Source organism: Sus scrofa, chromosome 2, assembly GCF_000003025.6.
Source record: "Sus scrofa isolate TJ Tabasco breed Duroc chromosome 2, Sscrofa11.1, whole genome shotgun sequence".
Taxonomy (NCBI): domain Eukaryota; kingdom Metazoa; phylum Chordata; class Mammalia; order Artiodactyla; family Suidae; genus Sus; species Sus scrofa.
Window position 1 is genome coordinate 68,691,349 of NC_010444.4, and position 16,821 is coordinate 68,708,169.

The following is a 16,821-nucleotide window of genomic DNA, read 5'->3' on the forward strand; positions in this document are numbered from 1 at the left end:
CCACCTGCCAACACTGACAGTTAAACATTTCCGTGTGCGTCACGCTACCTTTAACTCCATGTCTGTTACTCAATCCCCACTGGAAATGCAGGGAGGGAGAGAAAGGAAGGAAATTTCTTTTCTTCTTCTTTTTTCTCTTTTCAGGGCCGCACCTGCGGCATATGGAAGTTCCCAGGCTAAGGGTAGAATCAGAAGTGCGGCTGCCAGCTATGCCACAGCCACAGCAATGCCAGATCCAAGCTACATCTGCAACCTATGACACAACTTGCGGCAACAACAGATCCTCAACCCACTGAGCGAGGCCAGAGATCGAACCTGCATCTTCATGGATACTAGTCAGGTTCTTAACCGGCTGAGCCACAATGGGAACTCCAGGAAGGAAATTGCATCTGCAGCCCATCTCCAGGGCCACCAGCAGAGTCCAGGACAGGGCTGGTGCCCACCCTTCAATCATACACCCCATAATAGACGCCAGATCTCTAGACACCCTGCACCAACATAACAGACCTCATTTCCCTGCCCTACACGTTCCCAGTATTCACACCCCAGCTTGGATCAATCCAGTTTCCTGGATGCTCTGGGCTGGAGCTGCTAGGTTTAGACAAGCAGACATGAATCATGGCCACATCAGGGAAGCCCTCACACCCTGGTCTTCATATTGCCAGATGGGGAAGGAATTGCTAATGGACGCCCCAGTAGGAAAAGCATGAAACATCTAGGTCCTCTCTGATGGGTGAATTTGTTAGAAGGAACTTGGGTACCCATCTCAGCCCCCTTCCTCTCCCTGTGCTCTACCCACCACAATGCAGAGAAGCTGAGCCAGCAGGCAGGTGGTGAGTCCACTGGGCCACATGCCCCCAAACTACTGAGCTTAGATCAAAAGTAATGCCTGTTTCATGGGTGGGTGCTCAGGATCACCAGCAGTCTGCCACCTGCATCTTTCAAGTGGTTCAGACTCAGAAGGCAGGAAGAGGAGGTGCTACTTATTGAACCCCCACAACCAAAGCCACCTGTGAGGCCATCCAGAATTATCTGATCCACTGCTTCTTTTTCTTTTTATTTTAGGGCAGCACCCTTGGCATATGGAAGTTCCCAGGCTAGGGGTCAAATCAGAGTGGCAGCCACCAGCCTATACTACAGCCATAGCACCACCAGAGCCCGAGCTACATCTTTGACCTACTCTACAGCTCGTGGCAACATCGGATCCTTAAACCCACTCAGAGAGGCCAGGGATCCAACCCACATCCTCATGGATACTAGTTGGATTCTTAACCCGCTGAGCCACAATGGGAACTCCTCTGATTCACTTTCTATTGCTCACCCTTTTGGACTTTCTTCTTGTCCCTGGAAAATGCCAAGCTCATGCCCATCTTAGGCCTTTACCTTTTCTGTCTTCCCAAGGGCTTCTCAGGGCTGGTTTCTCATCACCTCTCAGGTCAGGGCTCAGACAGGCTCACCCTGCCCACTCAACTAGGCACATGCCTCCATCACGTGGCCCTGGCTTATTATCACACAGCTTTTCCCTTGTTTATCACTCTCCCTTCTTTGTGGAATTTTGTTCATTACTGTGGCCCCAAGACCTAGAATAGTTCCTGCAAAATAGCAGGGGCTTGAGAAACCTTTGTTGAATGAATAAACTGAAAGCTTTTTTGAAAAACACAATTATTTTTCTTTAATAGCATAGTAATATATAACGGGGAAAACTTGGAAAAGTTTGAATACAAAATACAGAAAGTACAACTTAGATCCATTATTAACATTCTGATTATCAAAGCATGAGGTGCACCTTCCCTTGTCTCCGTGTCTCCTGTGTGCAAGTGTAGTTCTATCGATGGCGTGTCAGCGTGTCAGTGGCATGTCGGCATGTCTATGGTATGTCAGTGTGTGGGTGCTTGTGCATAGACAGCCCTTTCAGGCTTCCTAAGGGGCCTTGGGCCCTCAGGCCTCCCTGACTCCTAGGCCACCCTTCTGTATCCATCCTGTTCCTGAGAACAGCCCCTCATGGAGGGCCTCCTCAAAGCCCAAGGCTGATCAAGAGTAAGGCTTAGCAACATAACCATGAGGTAGCTATGGTCTTCCTCATTTCTGGATGTGAGGACCGGGCCTCCGAGAGGCTGGCTGATGTCACAGAGGCCACGCAGCTGGCAAATGATTCCAATGATCTGAGGGTGCCAAGGTCTGGGTTCTCTCTACCTGTGGCTTTTAGGCCTCTCCAGCCTGATTACCTGCCCACCACGAGGTGCTACTCAGAGGGTCTGGGGCTCATTAAGAAAAGCTGAGAGGGGTCCCAGGGACAGGGTAGTGCAGTCACATCCACCAGTCCATGGACTCTTTGGGGCAGGCCCTGACGATGACCATACAGTGGGGCAGTCCCTTACACAGGATCTTCTCGGCCTCCTGACCCTCCCAGCCTAGCCCCTGAAGCTCAAGGACCCTGAGCTTGGGCATGGTGAGGCAGGAGGAGAGAATTTCAGCCGGGGTTGGCATTTCCGGGGTGATGAGCGGCCCCAGCAGGCAGAGACTCTCCAGGGCTGGCATGCCCTCCAGGACCGCCAGGCCGGGGGCAGAGAGGCCCCTCACGGTCAGCCGGATCTTCCGCACATCTCGGAGGTGGCGGCTGATGGCCAGGAGGGTGCTGTCGGCCGAGAGGGTGCAGCCCAGCACTTCCAGCCTCTGCAGGTAGCTCAGCTCCTGCAGGCCCATATCCAGCCCCGTCTCGGTCACACGGTAGGTGCCACCTAGCACTAGAGAGCGCAAGGCCCGGAAGCGCGTCAGGCCCTGCAGGTGCTCGTCTCGGAAGGCGGGGACGCGGTCCAGCACGATGCACTCAAGCAGGGGCAGCACCGTAGGGTCCTGCTCTTTCAGGAGCCAGGCCATGGAGATTTCACAGCTGTGCAACTCCAGGGTCCTCAGGGTGCTGGGTAGGCTGGTGATGGGCACCATGCTCAGGTTGGCCACATGTAGGCAGAGGCGCTTCAGGTTGGGGCACTTCTGGCCCAGGGCTCTCATCAGGGCAGGGGACAGCTGGGGAGCCTGGGAGCCTGAGAACAGGTAGCCACCCATCCGCAGGGAATGGAGCCGGGAGGCCATGTACCGGCGAAGGAGATGCCACATGACTTTTGGCCGCATCTGTAAGAGGTAGAGATGGGGGTAACTGCATTTGGAGGTTCTCAGGCTAGGAGTCCTGAGAGCAGTCAGAGCAGTCCAGTCAGAGCAGTAGCCACCGGCCTACGCCACAGACACAGCAACTTGGGATCAGAGCTGCGTTTGCGACCCACACCACAGCTCATGGCAACGCTGGATCCTTAACCCACTGAGCAAGGCCAGGGATTGAACCTGCAACCTCATGGTTCCTAGTCGGATTCATTAACCATTGAGCCATGACGGGAACTCCAGCCTGGAATATTCTGACCTCTAGGTTTGAATAAAAAAACATTGGCATAGAGTTCCCTGGTAGCCTGGCAGAGTTAAGCATCCGGCGTTGTCACTGCTGTGGCTCTGGTTACTGTTGTGACGCCGGTTCCAGTGCTGGCCCAGGAACTTTTCCTTGCCATGGGCACAGCCAAAAGGGGGAAAAAAAATTGGTAGAAAGATATCATAACATATCTGTCTCTAGAAAGAGAGTGGATTCTCATTACCTCCTGGAGTAAGGAAGAAAGCCAAGTGACCCAGCAGTATTTTTTATCTCCTTCTAATGATTCCCATAGAAATAAGCAACAGAAAACTGAGAAAGCCTAAAACTGTCCAGGGTAAGTTTGATCTAGGTTTAAAAAAAAAAAAAAAATTGGTGTTCCCACTGTGGCTCAAGGGAATCAGCGTCGTCTCTTCAGCACCAGGACATAGGACCCCAGGACAGCACAGTGGGTAAAAGATCCAGCATTGCCACAGCTGTGATGTAAGTAGGTCAAAACTGCAGCTCGGATCTGACCCCTGGCCTGGGAACTTCCATGTGCTTCTGAGCTGCCAAAAAAGGAAAACAAACAAACAAACAAAAAAGCAGCCTGGTAATAGTGAAAGCTGCAAAAATTAACCCTGGGAAGTTAGACTTAGTAGAAAACAAACTATAGAGTTTCCGTTGTGGCTCAGCAGGAACGAACCTGATTAGTATCCATGAGGATGTGGGTTCGATCCCTGGCCCCACTCACTGGGTCAAGGATCTGGTGTTGCCGTGAGCTGTGGTGTAGGTCACAGACATGGCTCGGATCCCGAGTTGTTGTGGTTGTGATGTAGGCCAGCAGCTGCAGCTCTGATTTGATCCCTAGTGTGGGAACTTCCATATGCTGCAGGTGTGGCCCTAAAAAAAAGCAAAAGAAAACAAACTATAACTAAATGATATCCTGTGCATTTCACTATATATACATTTTACCTTTAAAAAAAAAAAAGACAATGCATACCATAAAATCTGTTGATTACTTTTGATAGAGGAATCAAATCTTCCTGATCAAATTTAGACTTGCAAGTGTGGGTGGAGGGAAAGGGACTCACTAGAAATATTGTCCACTAAAAGTAACTCACCTGGGTAGAAACCACCACTGGGAAATTTTTTTTTCTTTTTTTTTTTTGCCTTTTTAGGGCCACACCTAAAACATATGGAGGTTCCCAGGCTAGGGGTAAAATCAGAGCTGCAGTTGCTGGCCTATATCACAACCACAGCAACTCAGGATCTGAGCCACATCTGTGACATACACTACAGCTCACAGCAACACAGGATCCTTAACCCACTGAGTGAGGCCAGGGATCAAACCTGCGTCCTCATGGATGCTAGTCAGATTCCCTTCTACTGCATCGCAACGGGAACTCAATTTTTTTTTTTTTTTCGTCTTTTTGCCTTTTCTGGAGCCACTCCCATGGCATATGGAGGTTCCCAGGCTAGGGGTCTAATCAGAGCCACAGCAACACGGGATCCAAGCCGCGTCTGCAACCTACACCACAGCTCACGGCAATTCCGGATCCTTAACCCACTGAGCGAGGCCAGGGATCGAACCCACAACCTCATGGTTCCTAGTCAGATTCGTTAACCACTGAGCCATGACGGGAACTCCAATTTCTTTTTTTTTTTTTTTGGAAAAAATTTAAATGGTCACAAAGCCAGAGAATGAATCACCTTTACTGGTAAAAGGACAAATGAGCAAATCCTTTAAGTTTTATAACATCAAACATTGGCCAGGATGTGGCAAAGCAGGTATCTGGTCCTGCGGTTGGGACTTGGTCTCACTAATTTGTAATGCGATCTGGTGGTTTCCACTGAAAACTAAAATGTGGACACCCACTGGCATCTGTGTTTTTGTTCCCCCTTAGTGTGTATGTATGTGTATGTTTTGTTTTATTTCATTCCCTCTTTTATTTATTTTTTTAACTGAAGTATGATTTACAATGTTGTGTTAGTTCCGGGTGTACAGCAAAGTGATTCTGTTATGCATATTAAAAAATCTATTATTTTTCAGATTCTTTTCCATTCAAAGTAATTATAAGATATTGAATAAGGTTTCTTGTGCTATACAGTAGGTTCTTATAGGTTATCTATTTTATATATATAGCAGTGTGTATATGTTAATCCCTAACTCCTAATTTATACCCACCCCACCCCACCCCCGTTTTGTTTTTAAGATTATAGGAGCACCTGCTGCCTCCCTGGGGAAGAAGTTGACTTGGGTGACAGAGGTAAAGAGAGACTTTACTTTCCAATTTTCACTATTTTGTACATTTTGAATCTTTTGTGTGAATTTTTTTGCCCCCACCCTCCACTTAATATGTTTTTAAACTAATTCTTTGGTTTTTTGATTTTGGTTTTTGGGGTGGTTTCTTTTTTGGCTGCCCCAGGGCATATGAAGTTCTCCAGCCAGGGATCAAATCTGAGCCAGAGCTGCAACCTAGGCTGCAGCTGCTGCAATGCCTGATCCTTTATCCATTTCACCATACATTGTTACAATGTGTCAACTTTTTTACAAGAATTATTCATGATTTGTGATTTTTAAAAATTGTACCTCAGAAAGAAAAATGTAAAACAAACGTTCTAGTTAATCTCTATTATGTGTGCTAAAGTGTTTAGGGATAAAGTGGACTCCTGTCTGCAACTTATTTTGAAGTGCATTTTAAAAATAAAATGGAGGCGTTTCCCCTGTGTTGCAGTGAAAATGAATCCAACTAGTATCCATGAGGATACAGATTCCATCCCTGGCCTCGCTCATTGGGTCAGGGATCCAGCATTGTCCTTGAGCTGTGATGTAAGTCGAAAACACAACTTGTATCCTGCGTTACTATGGCTGGGGTGTAGGCCGGCAGCAGCAGTTCCAATGTGACCCTTAGCCTGGGAAATTCCATATGCCACGGGTGTGGCCCTAAAAAGCAAAAAATTGGGAGTTCCTGTCGTGGTGCAGCAGAAATGAATCTGACAAGGAACCATGAGGTTGCAGGTTCGGGTTCGATCCCTGGCCTTGCTCAGTGGATTAAGGATCCCACGTTGCTGTGGCTCTGAGGTAGCCTGGCAGCTACAGCTCCAATTAGACCCCTAGCCTGGGAACTGCCATGTGCTGCCGGTGGGGCCCTAAAAAGACAAAAAAAAAGAGGCAAAAAAAAAAGCAAAAAAATTTTAAATTTTTTAAAAAGTAAAGTGGAGTTCCCACTGTGGCCCAACGTAATCAGCTGCATCTCTGGAGCACTGGGATGCAGGTTCAATCCCCACCAGGCAGTGTGTTAAGGATTCTGCATTGCTGCAGTTGTGGAGTAGGTCGAAACTACAGCTCAAATCTGATAACTGGCCCAGGAACTTCCATATGTTGGGGTACAGCCATAAAAAGAAAAAGAAAAAAGAAGAGAAAATAAAATGGGGAGTTCCCTGCTGGCCCAGTGGGTTAAGGATCTGGTGTTGTCACTGCTGTAGTTCTGGTTACTGCTGTGGCGTGAGTTCAATCCCTAGCCCAGGAACTTCCACCTGCCATGTGTGCAACCAAAAATAAACAAATAAAATTAAAAATAAAAGTAAAATGGATTGATGGATGGAAAGAGGGATGGATGGATCAACAGATGATAAAAACAAATGAAGGTGAATATTAATGGTGGGCAACTCCGTGATCTTTGTACTATTCTTTTTTTTTTTTTTTTTGGTCTTTTAAAGGCTACACCCTACCCTCAGCCTATGGAAGTTCCCAGGCTAGGGGTCTAACTGGAACTGCAGCTTCCAGCCTATGCCACAGCCACAGCCACAGCAATTCAGGATCCAAGCCTCATCTGTGACCTACACCGAAGCTCAAGGCACTAGATCATTAACCTGAGCAGGGCCAGGCATCGAATCCACATCCTCATGGATACTAGTTAGGTTCGTTACCACTGAGCCATGACAGGAACTATTCTTTCAACTTTTATATATGTTTGAAATTTTTCATAATAAAATAGTAAAAAAAAAATTATCATTTTTTAAAAGGTGATTTCAATAAAAATAATTTCTCTACAAGGCCACGATACCTTATCCAAAACTCCTGGAGACAGTTAGATTTCAGAATTCAGAATTAACATGGTACAAATGTCAAGGGCAGCACTTTATTATCAGATTAATATTTTTCAGTATAACACGATCTTTTTTAAATGCTGCGCCTGTGAAATACGGAAGTTCCCAGGCCAGGAAGTGAATCCGAGCCATAGCTTTGGCAATGCCAGATCCTTTAACCCACTGTGCCTGGAACAAAACCCGCACCTCCATAGCAACCTGATCCTTTAATATGTCTTTTTATTCTATGTAGGTTAAGAGAAAAGACAAGGAGTTCCCGTCGTGGCGCAGTGGTTAACGAATCTGACTAGGAACCATGAGGTTGCGGGTTCGGTCCCTGCCCTTGCTCAGTGGGTTAAGGATCCGGAATTGCCGCGAGCTGTGGTGTAGGTTGCAGACGCGGCTCGGATCTCGCGTTGCTGTGGCTCTGGCGTAGGCCGGCAGCTACAGCTCCGATTGGACCCCTAGCCTGGGAACCTCCATATGCCGCGGGAGCGGCCCAAGAAATAGAAAAAAAAAAAAAAAAAAGAAAAGACAAGAATAGCCTTACACTAATTCACATAAGGTTTTGCCATCAAATGAATTTGTGCCAAGCTTACAGAAAACTTTTCACTTTGCTGGCTTTTTGATTTTGGAATTGCAGATGAAAAACTGAAAACAAAAAAATATAAAGGACCCTACATCTTAGAAACTGCTCTTCCAGGTTTAAGAGTAAATAGTACCTGGACACAAGAAGATAGACAAAAGGACATTCTTGTGCAACAAGAACCAGCAGCATTAGTAACACCTGGGGAGCTGTGAGAAATTCAGAACCTAAGGCCCTACTCCAGGCCACTGAATCAGAATCTGCATTTTAACAAGATCCCCATAGGTGATTCATATACATAGTAAAGAGACAATTTGTGAACTTATAAAGCTGTTTGTGGAGTTCCCCTTGTGGTGCAGCAAAATGAATCTAACTAGTGTCCATGAGGATGCAGGTTTAATCCCTGGCCTCATTCAGTGGTTTGGGTATCCGGCATTGCTGTGAGTTGCGGTGTAGGTCACAGACTCAGCTCGGATCACATGTTGCTGTTGCTGTGGGGTAGGGTGGCAGCTGCAGCTCTGATTCGACCCCTAACCTGGGAATTTCCATATGCCACCAGTGGGGCCCTAAAAAGCAAAAAAAAAAAAAAAAAAGCTGTTTGTAATAGGAAATAATCTAACCATCTGTCAACAGCAAAGTCGATAAACAAATTGTGGTATATTCATTTAAGCGTGGTTAAAAGGAATGAATTAGATTTACAAGTCCCAGTTATCTCAAAAGCAATGTGTGAATAAAGCTGGTTGGGGGTAGTTCCCATTGTGGCTCAGCAGAAACAAACCCAACTGGTATCTATGAGGATGAGAGTAGGATCCCTGGCCTCACTCAGTGGGTTAAAGATCCATCTGTTGCCATGAGCTAAATGCATCTCAGATCCCAAGTTGCAGTGGCTGTGGCTTAGGCCGGCAACTGCAGCTCTGACTGGATTTTCCATATGCTGCAGGTGCAGCCATAAAAAAAACAAAAGAAAAGCTGGTTAGGGGTAAAATAGCATTTCATTATCTAAATAGAATAGGGTTATCTAAACTCTAGAAATGGAATTCCCTTGTGACTCAGCAGTTAAGGATCCAACATTGTCACTGTAGTTGTTTGTGTGGCTCCTGTGGGGTACAGGTTCCATCCACGGTCCGGGAACTTCCGCACACCACCAATAAAGAAAAAAAATAGTGGAGGGTTTCAAAAAGTGCAACAAATAACCTGTAAATGTTGTATGTATATATGTATACATAAACATTTATGTTTCTCAAGATCTGCAGCAAATAAAGCAAAGGTTAATAAAGGTTAAATCTAGATGGTGAGTACATGGTTTCAGATATTATCCCCTATGCATTTCCATTTGTATTTAAAATAGTTCATAATAAAAAGAAAAATAAAATGCAGGAGTTCCCGTCGTGGCTCAGTGGTTGACAATCCGACTAGGAACCATGAGGTTGCAGGTTCAATCCCTGGTCTTGCTCAGTGGGTTGGGGATCCAGCATTGCCCTGAGCCGTGGTGTAGGTCGCAGATGCGGCTCGGATCCGGCGTTGCTGTGGCTCTGGAGTGGGCGGGAGGCTACGGCTCCGGTTGGACCCCTAGCCTGAGAACCTCCATGTGCCGCAGGAGCGGCTCTAGAAAAGGCAAAACGACAAAAAGGCAAAAAAAAACAAACAAACAAACAAACAAAAAAAAACAACGGAAGAAAGTGGAAATGGTGTGATTGCACTCTTCAGGAGATTACTTCTGGAAATAAGTTGACTACAAAAAATTACTTTTCCGTGAAAACTCATCAATAAGCCCTTTCCCCAAACGATCTTGGTTATACCCATTATTTTGGAGATGGAGAAATTGAGGCCCAGAGGTCACAGCTGAGCAAGCAGGCGGCGCAGCCGGGAGCACCTGGGAGAGCCTCGCTCGAAACAAGGGTTGGAGGCGTGGTCCTTGAGGTCAGGCTAAACCTACCGAGGCCCAGGCCTTCCCGGCCAGCCCCGCATACCGTGTAGAGCGTCAGGTCGACATGTCGCCACAGCCACCGGTCGTCCACCAGCCTCTTCCAGCGGTGACAGACCCTGGGGGAGGGGACCCGCCGTTAGAACGACCACGGCCCCGCGGGGTCCAGGTCTGCACCTCCTAGCATGCCCCCCGCCCGGCCCCTCCCTCCCGCGGGGCGGGGCCGCACCTGGAGATGCGGATCCGGTCCCGGACCGGGAGGTAAGAGAAGATCTCCAACAGGACAGAGTCCGGCAAGTCGGCAAAAGTCGCCATCATCCCGCCGACACGCATTTCCGTTTCCGTCCAGAGGGACTCGGGGACTCGTTCTGAGGGCGACCAAGGAGGTGGGGGAAGTGAGGGTGCTGGCACGGAGGTGGTCGCGGCTTCAGGTAGCCAGCAGAGATTCAGCTTTCCTCTTGCGGGGACGTGGCTGGGCACTGGAGCCAGAGCAGCACAGGATCTGAACGCCGAACCAAAAATGCAGCTGAGAACTGGGACTAAGCCGGGAAGGCGGGGCTGAGGCGGTGACGCAAACCAAGGGCGGGGTTAAGGGGGGGGAAACCTTACTCTGGGGGCGAGGCCGGGACGAGGGCCGAACCCAGAAGGCGGGGCTGGGGCGGTGACAAGCCCTGAAGGCGGGATTGAGGGCAGAGCCGAGAGCAGAGGACTCCGCAGAGAGAGGTCTCAGCTTTAGAGCTTTGTGATGCATGTACATGAGGGTAAATTTGCAAGAGTGAAATAGCTTTTGTTTTGTTTATAAATAGCTTGTTAAAAGGAGTGTTGAATTTTTCGTTTTTATTGATGGTGTCAAATGATTCTCCTCAGAACCTGAACTGACTTCCTTCTCGTAAACAGCACTCATTTTTATAAGTTGCAATTCATAAAGGCAGTGAAATTTACTCAAGCATTCCCGTATTGATGAGTATTCCGGTTGCTTCCAGACCTATTACCATAAACAATATTGGAGCTAAGCATTCTGTTACATATGTATGTATGTATATACGTATGCAGGTTTATGTACACACATATATATAATATACTTCCTATGTTTTTATTTCTATAGGATAAATAAACAGGAGCTGTGCTTATGGGTCAAAGGACATGAGGAGTTTAATTCTGAGTAGCTTTTGCCAAATCACACTCAACAAATGGCAATAAATGTTTTTAATACACACAAGAAATTGGAGATGCTGAAAACTGTTTCAAAAAGAAATGCAAACTCATTAAGATGTACATGCTAAATGTGTGCAATTTGGTATACCAACTGTACCTGAATAAAACTTAAATAATCTGTATGCTTACACTTATCCATAAATAAATTCAAAGTAAAACACTATGGAATTCACTTATCAGATTAAGAAAGATGAGGAAGCCAAAAAATACCCACACTGGCTCTGATATGAGGAAACAGACTTTCTCAACCACAGCAGTTGGGGCAGAATTGATGCAAAATCTTTGAAGACAGTTTGGCAACATAAGATTGTAGCCCCTGTCAGACCAAGCATCCCACTTCTAGGATCTCAAATTGTCAGAAAGAACGAGGTAAAAAAAAAAAAAAAAAAAAAAAAAAAAAAAAAAAAAAACAAAGGAGTTCCCGTCGTGGCGCAGTGGTTAACAAATCCGACTAGGAACCATGAGGTTGCGGGTTCGGTCCCTGCCCTTGCTCATTGGTTTAAGGATCCGGCATTGCATGAGCTGTGGTGTAGGTTGCAGACGAGGCTTGGATCCCGCGTTGCTGTGGCTCTGGCGTAGGCCGGTGGCTACAGCTCCGATTCGACCCCTAGCCTGGGAAACTCCATATGCCTCGGGAGCAGCCCAAGAGATAGCTAAAAAGACACACACACACACACACACAAAAAAAAAACCAGAGGATAAAACTGCAGCCTACCAGATCCTCAGGGCAGAGCCCCCTTCCCTGCCTGCTTACATCTCTCACAAGCATCCTATCCTAATAAATCTATTACTTGCCTATCAAAAGAAAGAAAGAAAAAAAAAAAAGTCAGTGGAGGGAGTTCCCATCATGGCTCAGCAGTAACGAACCTGGCTAGTATCCACAAGGACTCAAGTTCAATCCCTGGCTTTGATCAGTGGGTTAAGGATCCAGTGTACGTGAGCTGTGGTTTAGGCCAGCAGCTGTAGCTCCAATTCAAGCCCTAGCCTGGGAACTTCCATATGCCTCAGGTGCAGCCCCAAAAAGCAAAAAAGAAAGAAAAGAAAAGAAGAATCATCTCCTGCCCCATCAAGCATACAGGAGTGGAGGGATAGGAACTGTCACATCTAAGCTCCTTCCTCTGGCTCAGAAATTTAGGCAACAAGAGACAGAGAGGCCCTGCCCAGTTTGCTCCCTGAGTCATGACCCAGAACTCTCCCTCCTGGGAAGCATTTATCTCCAGCCAGGAGCAGCTCTGTCAGCAGATCCTTCAGTTTCCCAGACAGGAGGATGGAGCTGACCTGGCCCCTCCGTGACCACTGAGTCCCCTCATGGGAAGTTCCAAATGATAATTACCAGGATGTGGAAAGAGGTCTCTTACATAAGGTGTCCTGTCTCCTGAGGCACCTCCCTCTCCCATCTGGCTCCCAGTGGCAGCCTAGTCCTGGGACTTCCCATTGTCCTCCCCCTCTACTTCCTCAGGATGCCTTAGTCCAGCTGGGGTTGGCAGCCCCCCAGTAGATCCCCATTCCTCCCTCCAGAGGGGCCCAAACCCCCAACAATCCCAGACTTTATTTTCCTCCCCTTTCAGCAGTGATCCTCACTACTTTTCAGCCTCCCCCAGCCCATAACTTAGTATCATGATCCTGTGCTTGAGCCAACTTTGAATCAAACACTGAGAAATCAGTGTTTGTTAAAAATGCATTTACTTTTTTCTCCTCATTACAAAGTAACATATGTTCATTGTAGATAATCTGGGAAAACACCAAAAGTGCCCAAAAGAGGAATATGAGACCCAGCAATTCCACCATCTAGCTGTAACCACCATCAACAGCTGGTGTGACCTAGTTTTTTTGTTTTGTTGGTTTTGTTTTTGTTTTCTCTTTTTTGGCTTCCCCTCAGAATATGCAGTTCCTGCGCCAGGGATCAGATCCCAGCTACAGTTGCGACCTACAGCCACACCTGCCAAAATGCCAGATCCTTTAACCCACTGTGCCAGGCCCGGGATCAAACCTGAGTCCTGGCGTGGCAGAGACACCGTGGATCCCGTTGCACCAGAGTGGGAACTCCGTGACCTAGTATTCCTATGTGAATCCAAAGATGTGCTCCTTCCAAATTTCCCTCAGGCTCATCCTTGACCTTCCCATCTCTCCTCTTGTTCCATCTGTTCTTCTGCAAGAGGACGTCAGGGGCTGGGCCAAGACCAATCCTTCCTGCAATCCTAGGGTGGGAATTGCTATCCCCTTTCATAGATGAGGAAAATGAGAATCAGAGAAGGAAAGTGCTGAGATGACACAGCTTAATAATAACGCGTAAGTTGGGGTTTTCAGAGGGATTCTGCAGGGAGTAGAGGAATAACACGTCAAAGTTCTGAGGCAGGAAGGGCCTGGGACTCTAGCGTTTGAGGTGCGACTTATGGAAGTTCCTAAGCTAAGGGTCAAATTGGAGCTACAGCGCCGGCCACAGTCTCAACAACACCATTCCCTAGCCATGCCTGAGACCTACACTACCGTTCATGGCAACACCTGTATCTTTAACCCACTGATCAGGGCCAGGGATCAAACCCGCGTCCGCATGGATACTAACTAGTCGGTTAATATCGTTACCGCTGAACCACAACGGGAACACCAAGGTGGAATTTCTTAGACTTATTCTTTAAGGCAGCGCAGCACAGACAAGGTTACCAAGCATCTGCCCTTTCCCCAGGATGGAATCTCATGTCTTTCACCTAAACTCATCCCAATTTGAGAAAGTGTACCGGTTGAATCAGAAGTGGAGGCCCCTTTTCAGAGTGAATCCTTTTATGCTTTCCAAACTAGGAGAATACTGTCAGCTGAGAAAGTACAGTTCAACGGTTAGGTCTGTCTACTGGCAGGCTGGATCTAGGGAGGGGTGTTCCGTGTCACACCAGCCCTGGATCCGAAAGGCAAGGTTAGGATCTGGTACAAGGTGCCCCCTGCAGGGCGTGAGAAACAGCCCTGGGAGATTTTGCGCTTGTGCAGCTTCCAGCTTCCTTGTCAGTGTTGCAGGTTGGCGTGCAATGGGAACTTCATTCTGGTAAATACTAGTATTCAGGCCAGGATCAGGAGGCTCCTTCGCTTGCTGGCTTTAGTTTGCACCCCAGATGTCCCTGGCGAGATAGCCAGAGGGGAGGGCTGAGCAAAACGTTTCCAAACCCTGAATGAAGGCAGGAGGGCGGACCGGATGCCTCAGAACTCGACCTAAGCTCCCCGTAGCCCTGAAGCTGCAGTTAGAGGCTTCATCGGGTTCAAGAACAGGAGGTCATCCCCCCTTCCCAGGACGTCCCTCAGGAGCCCCTGGCCTCCCCAGCAGATGCCACACCTGACGGCGTTTCGGCACAGTGAAGGGCTTTCAACCAACGGCATCCAATCGGCTGGGCGCCAGTCCATGACCTCTGACTCTCCATGTTCCTTCTCCGCACGGGCTGCGACCTTCACTTGGCCCCGTGCACCGTCTGCAGGTGTCCTCCTGCCCAGGCTTGGGACCACAAATCCGCTCCTGGGAACCGACTTCCCGCCCAGGAGGCGGCGAACTCTGCGGAGTGTTGACAGGCACTGGGAGGAGCCAGGGCCAGGGCTTCCGGCCGAGCACTTCCGCTTCCGGTTCTTAGCGTCGACTCTGTCCCAGGCTCTACCTTCCAGCGAAGAGGTTGTGGCGTCTGCTGGTTCCAGGCGTTTCTTGGTGAGAGGGCCGGGTGGAGAGGGCTGGAGTCGGGGAAAGCTGATGGAACTTGACCATAGTGGATCAGCGGGACTGCGAGAGGCAAGGCGGGGCCTTCAGGCTACCTGAAGCGGGAAGGGGCCAGGGCGGGGGGGCAAGTGGGGGGTGGAGGTTTGGCTGCCTGGGTTCCACGGTCGCCTGGAGTCTGAAGTCCTTGGACACAGGATTCGGGGCCCAGGAGGACCTCAGTGTCGGGGATTGCGCGGGGCGTGAATGTAAGACTCAACAATTGGGGGTCTTGGGACCCTGGAAGACCCCTGAAGTCCAAATTCTCTTGCCTCCTCATCCCCACCCTGTGTAGCTCCAGACAGGATGATCGAGGTTGTTTGCAACGACCGTCTGGGGAAGAAGGTCCGCGTTAAATGCAAGTATCCTTTGGCGGCCAAGAGACAGTGGTTTCCTGGGGGTGCTTGGCTTGAGGCGGGCTGCTCAGTCTGTGCCGTAGGGTGATTCTAGTTAAACCTGGGAGGCGGGGACGGGAGTGGGATCCTGGCAGAGTGCATTCGGTCCTGGAATGCCCTCTTCCTCGTTCTATCTCCCCCTTCCATTTTCCTTAACTCCTTCGTGCCCAGTACGGATGACACCATCGGGGACCTTAAGAAGCTGATCGCAGCCCAAACTGGCACCCGTTGGAACAAGATCGTATTGAAGAAGTGGTGAGTACAGTGGTGGAGATGGGAGCTGGAAAGGAGCTGGCCAGAGACTTTGGGTGGGTGAGTGCTGCAGCCAGCCCTTTGCTCAGGCAGAACTCCTCAGCATGCCTCCAGAATGAAGAGCCTTTTTAAAGTTTTTTTCTGAAAACTTTTTATCCCTTAGGTACACGATTTTTAAGGACCACGTGTCTCTGGGGGACTGTATCCTTTGTGATTTCTTGAGGAAGGGTTTTCATACCCAGACTTGGTTCTCCTTGTTCTATATATAGACTGGAGTCTATATGAGATTATGCACATAATGTATTTAACTTAGTATGTGGTACATGGTGTTTAGAAAATGGGAGCCATGTGATTATTTTGTTGGGGCAGGAGGGTGGTTGGTGAAGTATTTTGACATGGCTTCTAAGACTTTGACACTTTGGAGTTCCCATCATGGCTCAGCAGTAACGAACCTGACTGGTATCCATGAAGACACGGGTTTGATCCCTGGCCTCGCTGAGTGGGTTAAGGATCCAGTATTTTGCCCTGAGTTGTGGTGTAGGTCACAGACGAGGTCAGATTCTGAGTTGCTATTGCTGTGGCTATGGCATAAGCCAGCAGTTGCAGCTCTGATTCGACCCCTAGCCTGGGAACTTCCATATGCTGCAAGTATGGCCCTAAAAGGCAAAAAAAAAAAAAAAAAAAAAAAGAGGGTTTGCAGTCAAAATATTTATTACTGAGTTCCACCTTAGTTGGGCAGGAAGTCACGGTGGAGTAAGACTCAGGCTTATGTGTTGTACAAGAGGATCATGTACTTTTTATTTAAAAGTTTGGATTCTTTTCAAATCAAAATGACCTAGTCCAAAAATGTGGCTACCAGCTGTGAGAGATGGGAGGGGTGGGGGGGGTTCAACCCCACCCTGATGATTCCTTGACTCATTTACTTCAGATGAAATCCATGATGGGATGAACCTGGAGCTTTATTACCAATAAAGCAGAATTCCTTCCCCCCCTACCTTGCCCTTCTCTCTTCTCCTACCCTCACCCCCCACAATAGTGTGGCTGCTTGTTTTTGAAAACTCATGTTAATAAAAACTTAGAGGCTACTTCATTGTTGTCATCTTTGAGTGAGGGCTGTCTCTTGAGGGGAGGGTTGGTATGTGGTTGTCACTATCTTCACAGTAACTAGCTGCTCAGTAAGAGTTCAGGATTGACTGGATCAGTGAAGAGTCAGCCAGTGGGCTGGGAGCCTGAGTTGGAAAA

The 16,821-nt window shown here is 48.2% G+C and overlaps 2 protein-coding genes across 6 annotated transcripts; one reads left to right on the forward strand and one right to left on the reverse strand.

Moving 5' to 3' along the window:
- Positions 1,646-10,569, reverse strand: FBXL12 (F-box and leucine rich repeat protein 12). Of its 3 annotated transcripts, none has more exons than XM_013987420.1 (3): positions 10,223-10,569; positions 10,006-10,112; positions 1,646-3,129 (listed from the first exon to the last, which is right to left on the reverse strand). In XM_013987420.1, the coding sequence occupies exon 3, from the start codon at positions 3,127-3,129 to the stop codon at positions 2,308-2,310; it is 822 nt and encodes a 273-aa protein (XP_013842874.1). In that variant the 5' UTR covers positions 10,006-10,112; positions 10,223-10,569; the 3' UTR covers positions 1,646-2,307. The 3 variants fall into 3 exon arrangements, with proteins under 3 accessions (XP_013842874.1, XP_003123279.3, XP_005654901.1); XM_003123231.5 differs by having other exon boundaries at positions 10,040-10,112; positions 10,223-10,568; XM_005654844.1 differs by lacking the exon at positions 10,006-10,112.
- Positions 11,130-16,664, forward strand: UBL5 (ubiquitin-like 5). Of its 3 annotated transcripts, none has more exons than XM_013987403.2 (5): positions 11,130-14,887; positions 15,228-15,294; positions 15,499-15,582; positions 15,743-15,780; positions 16,508-16,664. In XM_013987403.2, exons 2-5 carry the CDS (start codon positions 15,239-15,241, stop codon positions 16,549-16,551), a joined length of 222 nt encoding a protein of 73 aa, XP_013842857.1. In that variant the 5' UTR covers positions 11,130-14,887; positions 15,228-15,238; the 3' UTR covers positions 16,552-16,664. The 3 variants fall into 3 exon arrangements, with proteins under 3 accessions (XP_013842857.1, XP_013842859.1, NP_001191045.1); XM_013987405.2 differs by having other exon boundaries at positions 14,826-14,968; NM_001204116.1 differs by lacking the exon at positions 11,130-14,887 and having other exon boundaries at positions 15,235-15,294; positions 16,508-16,601.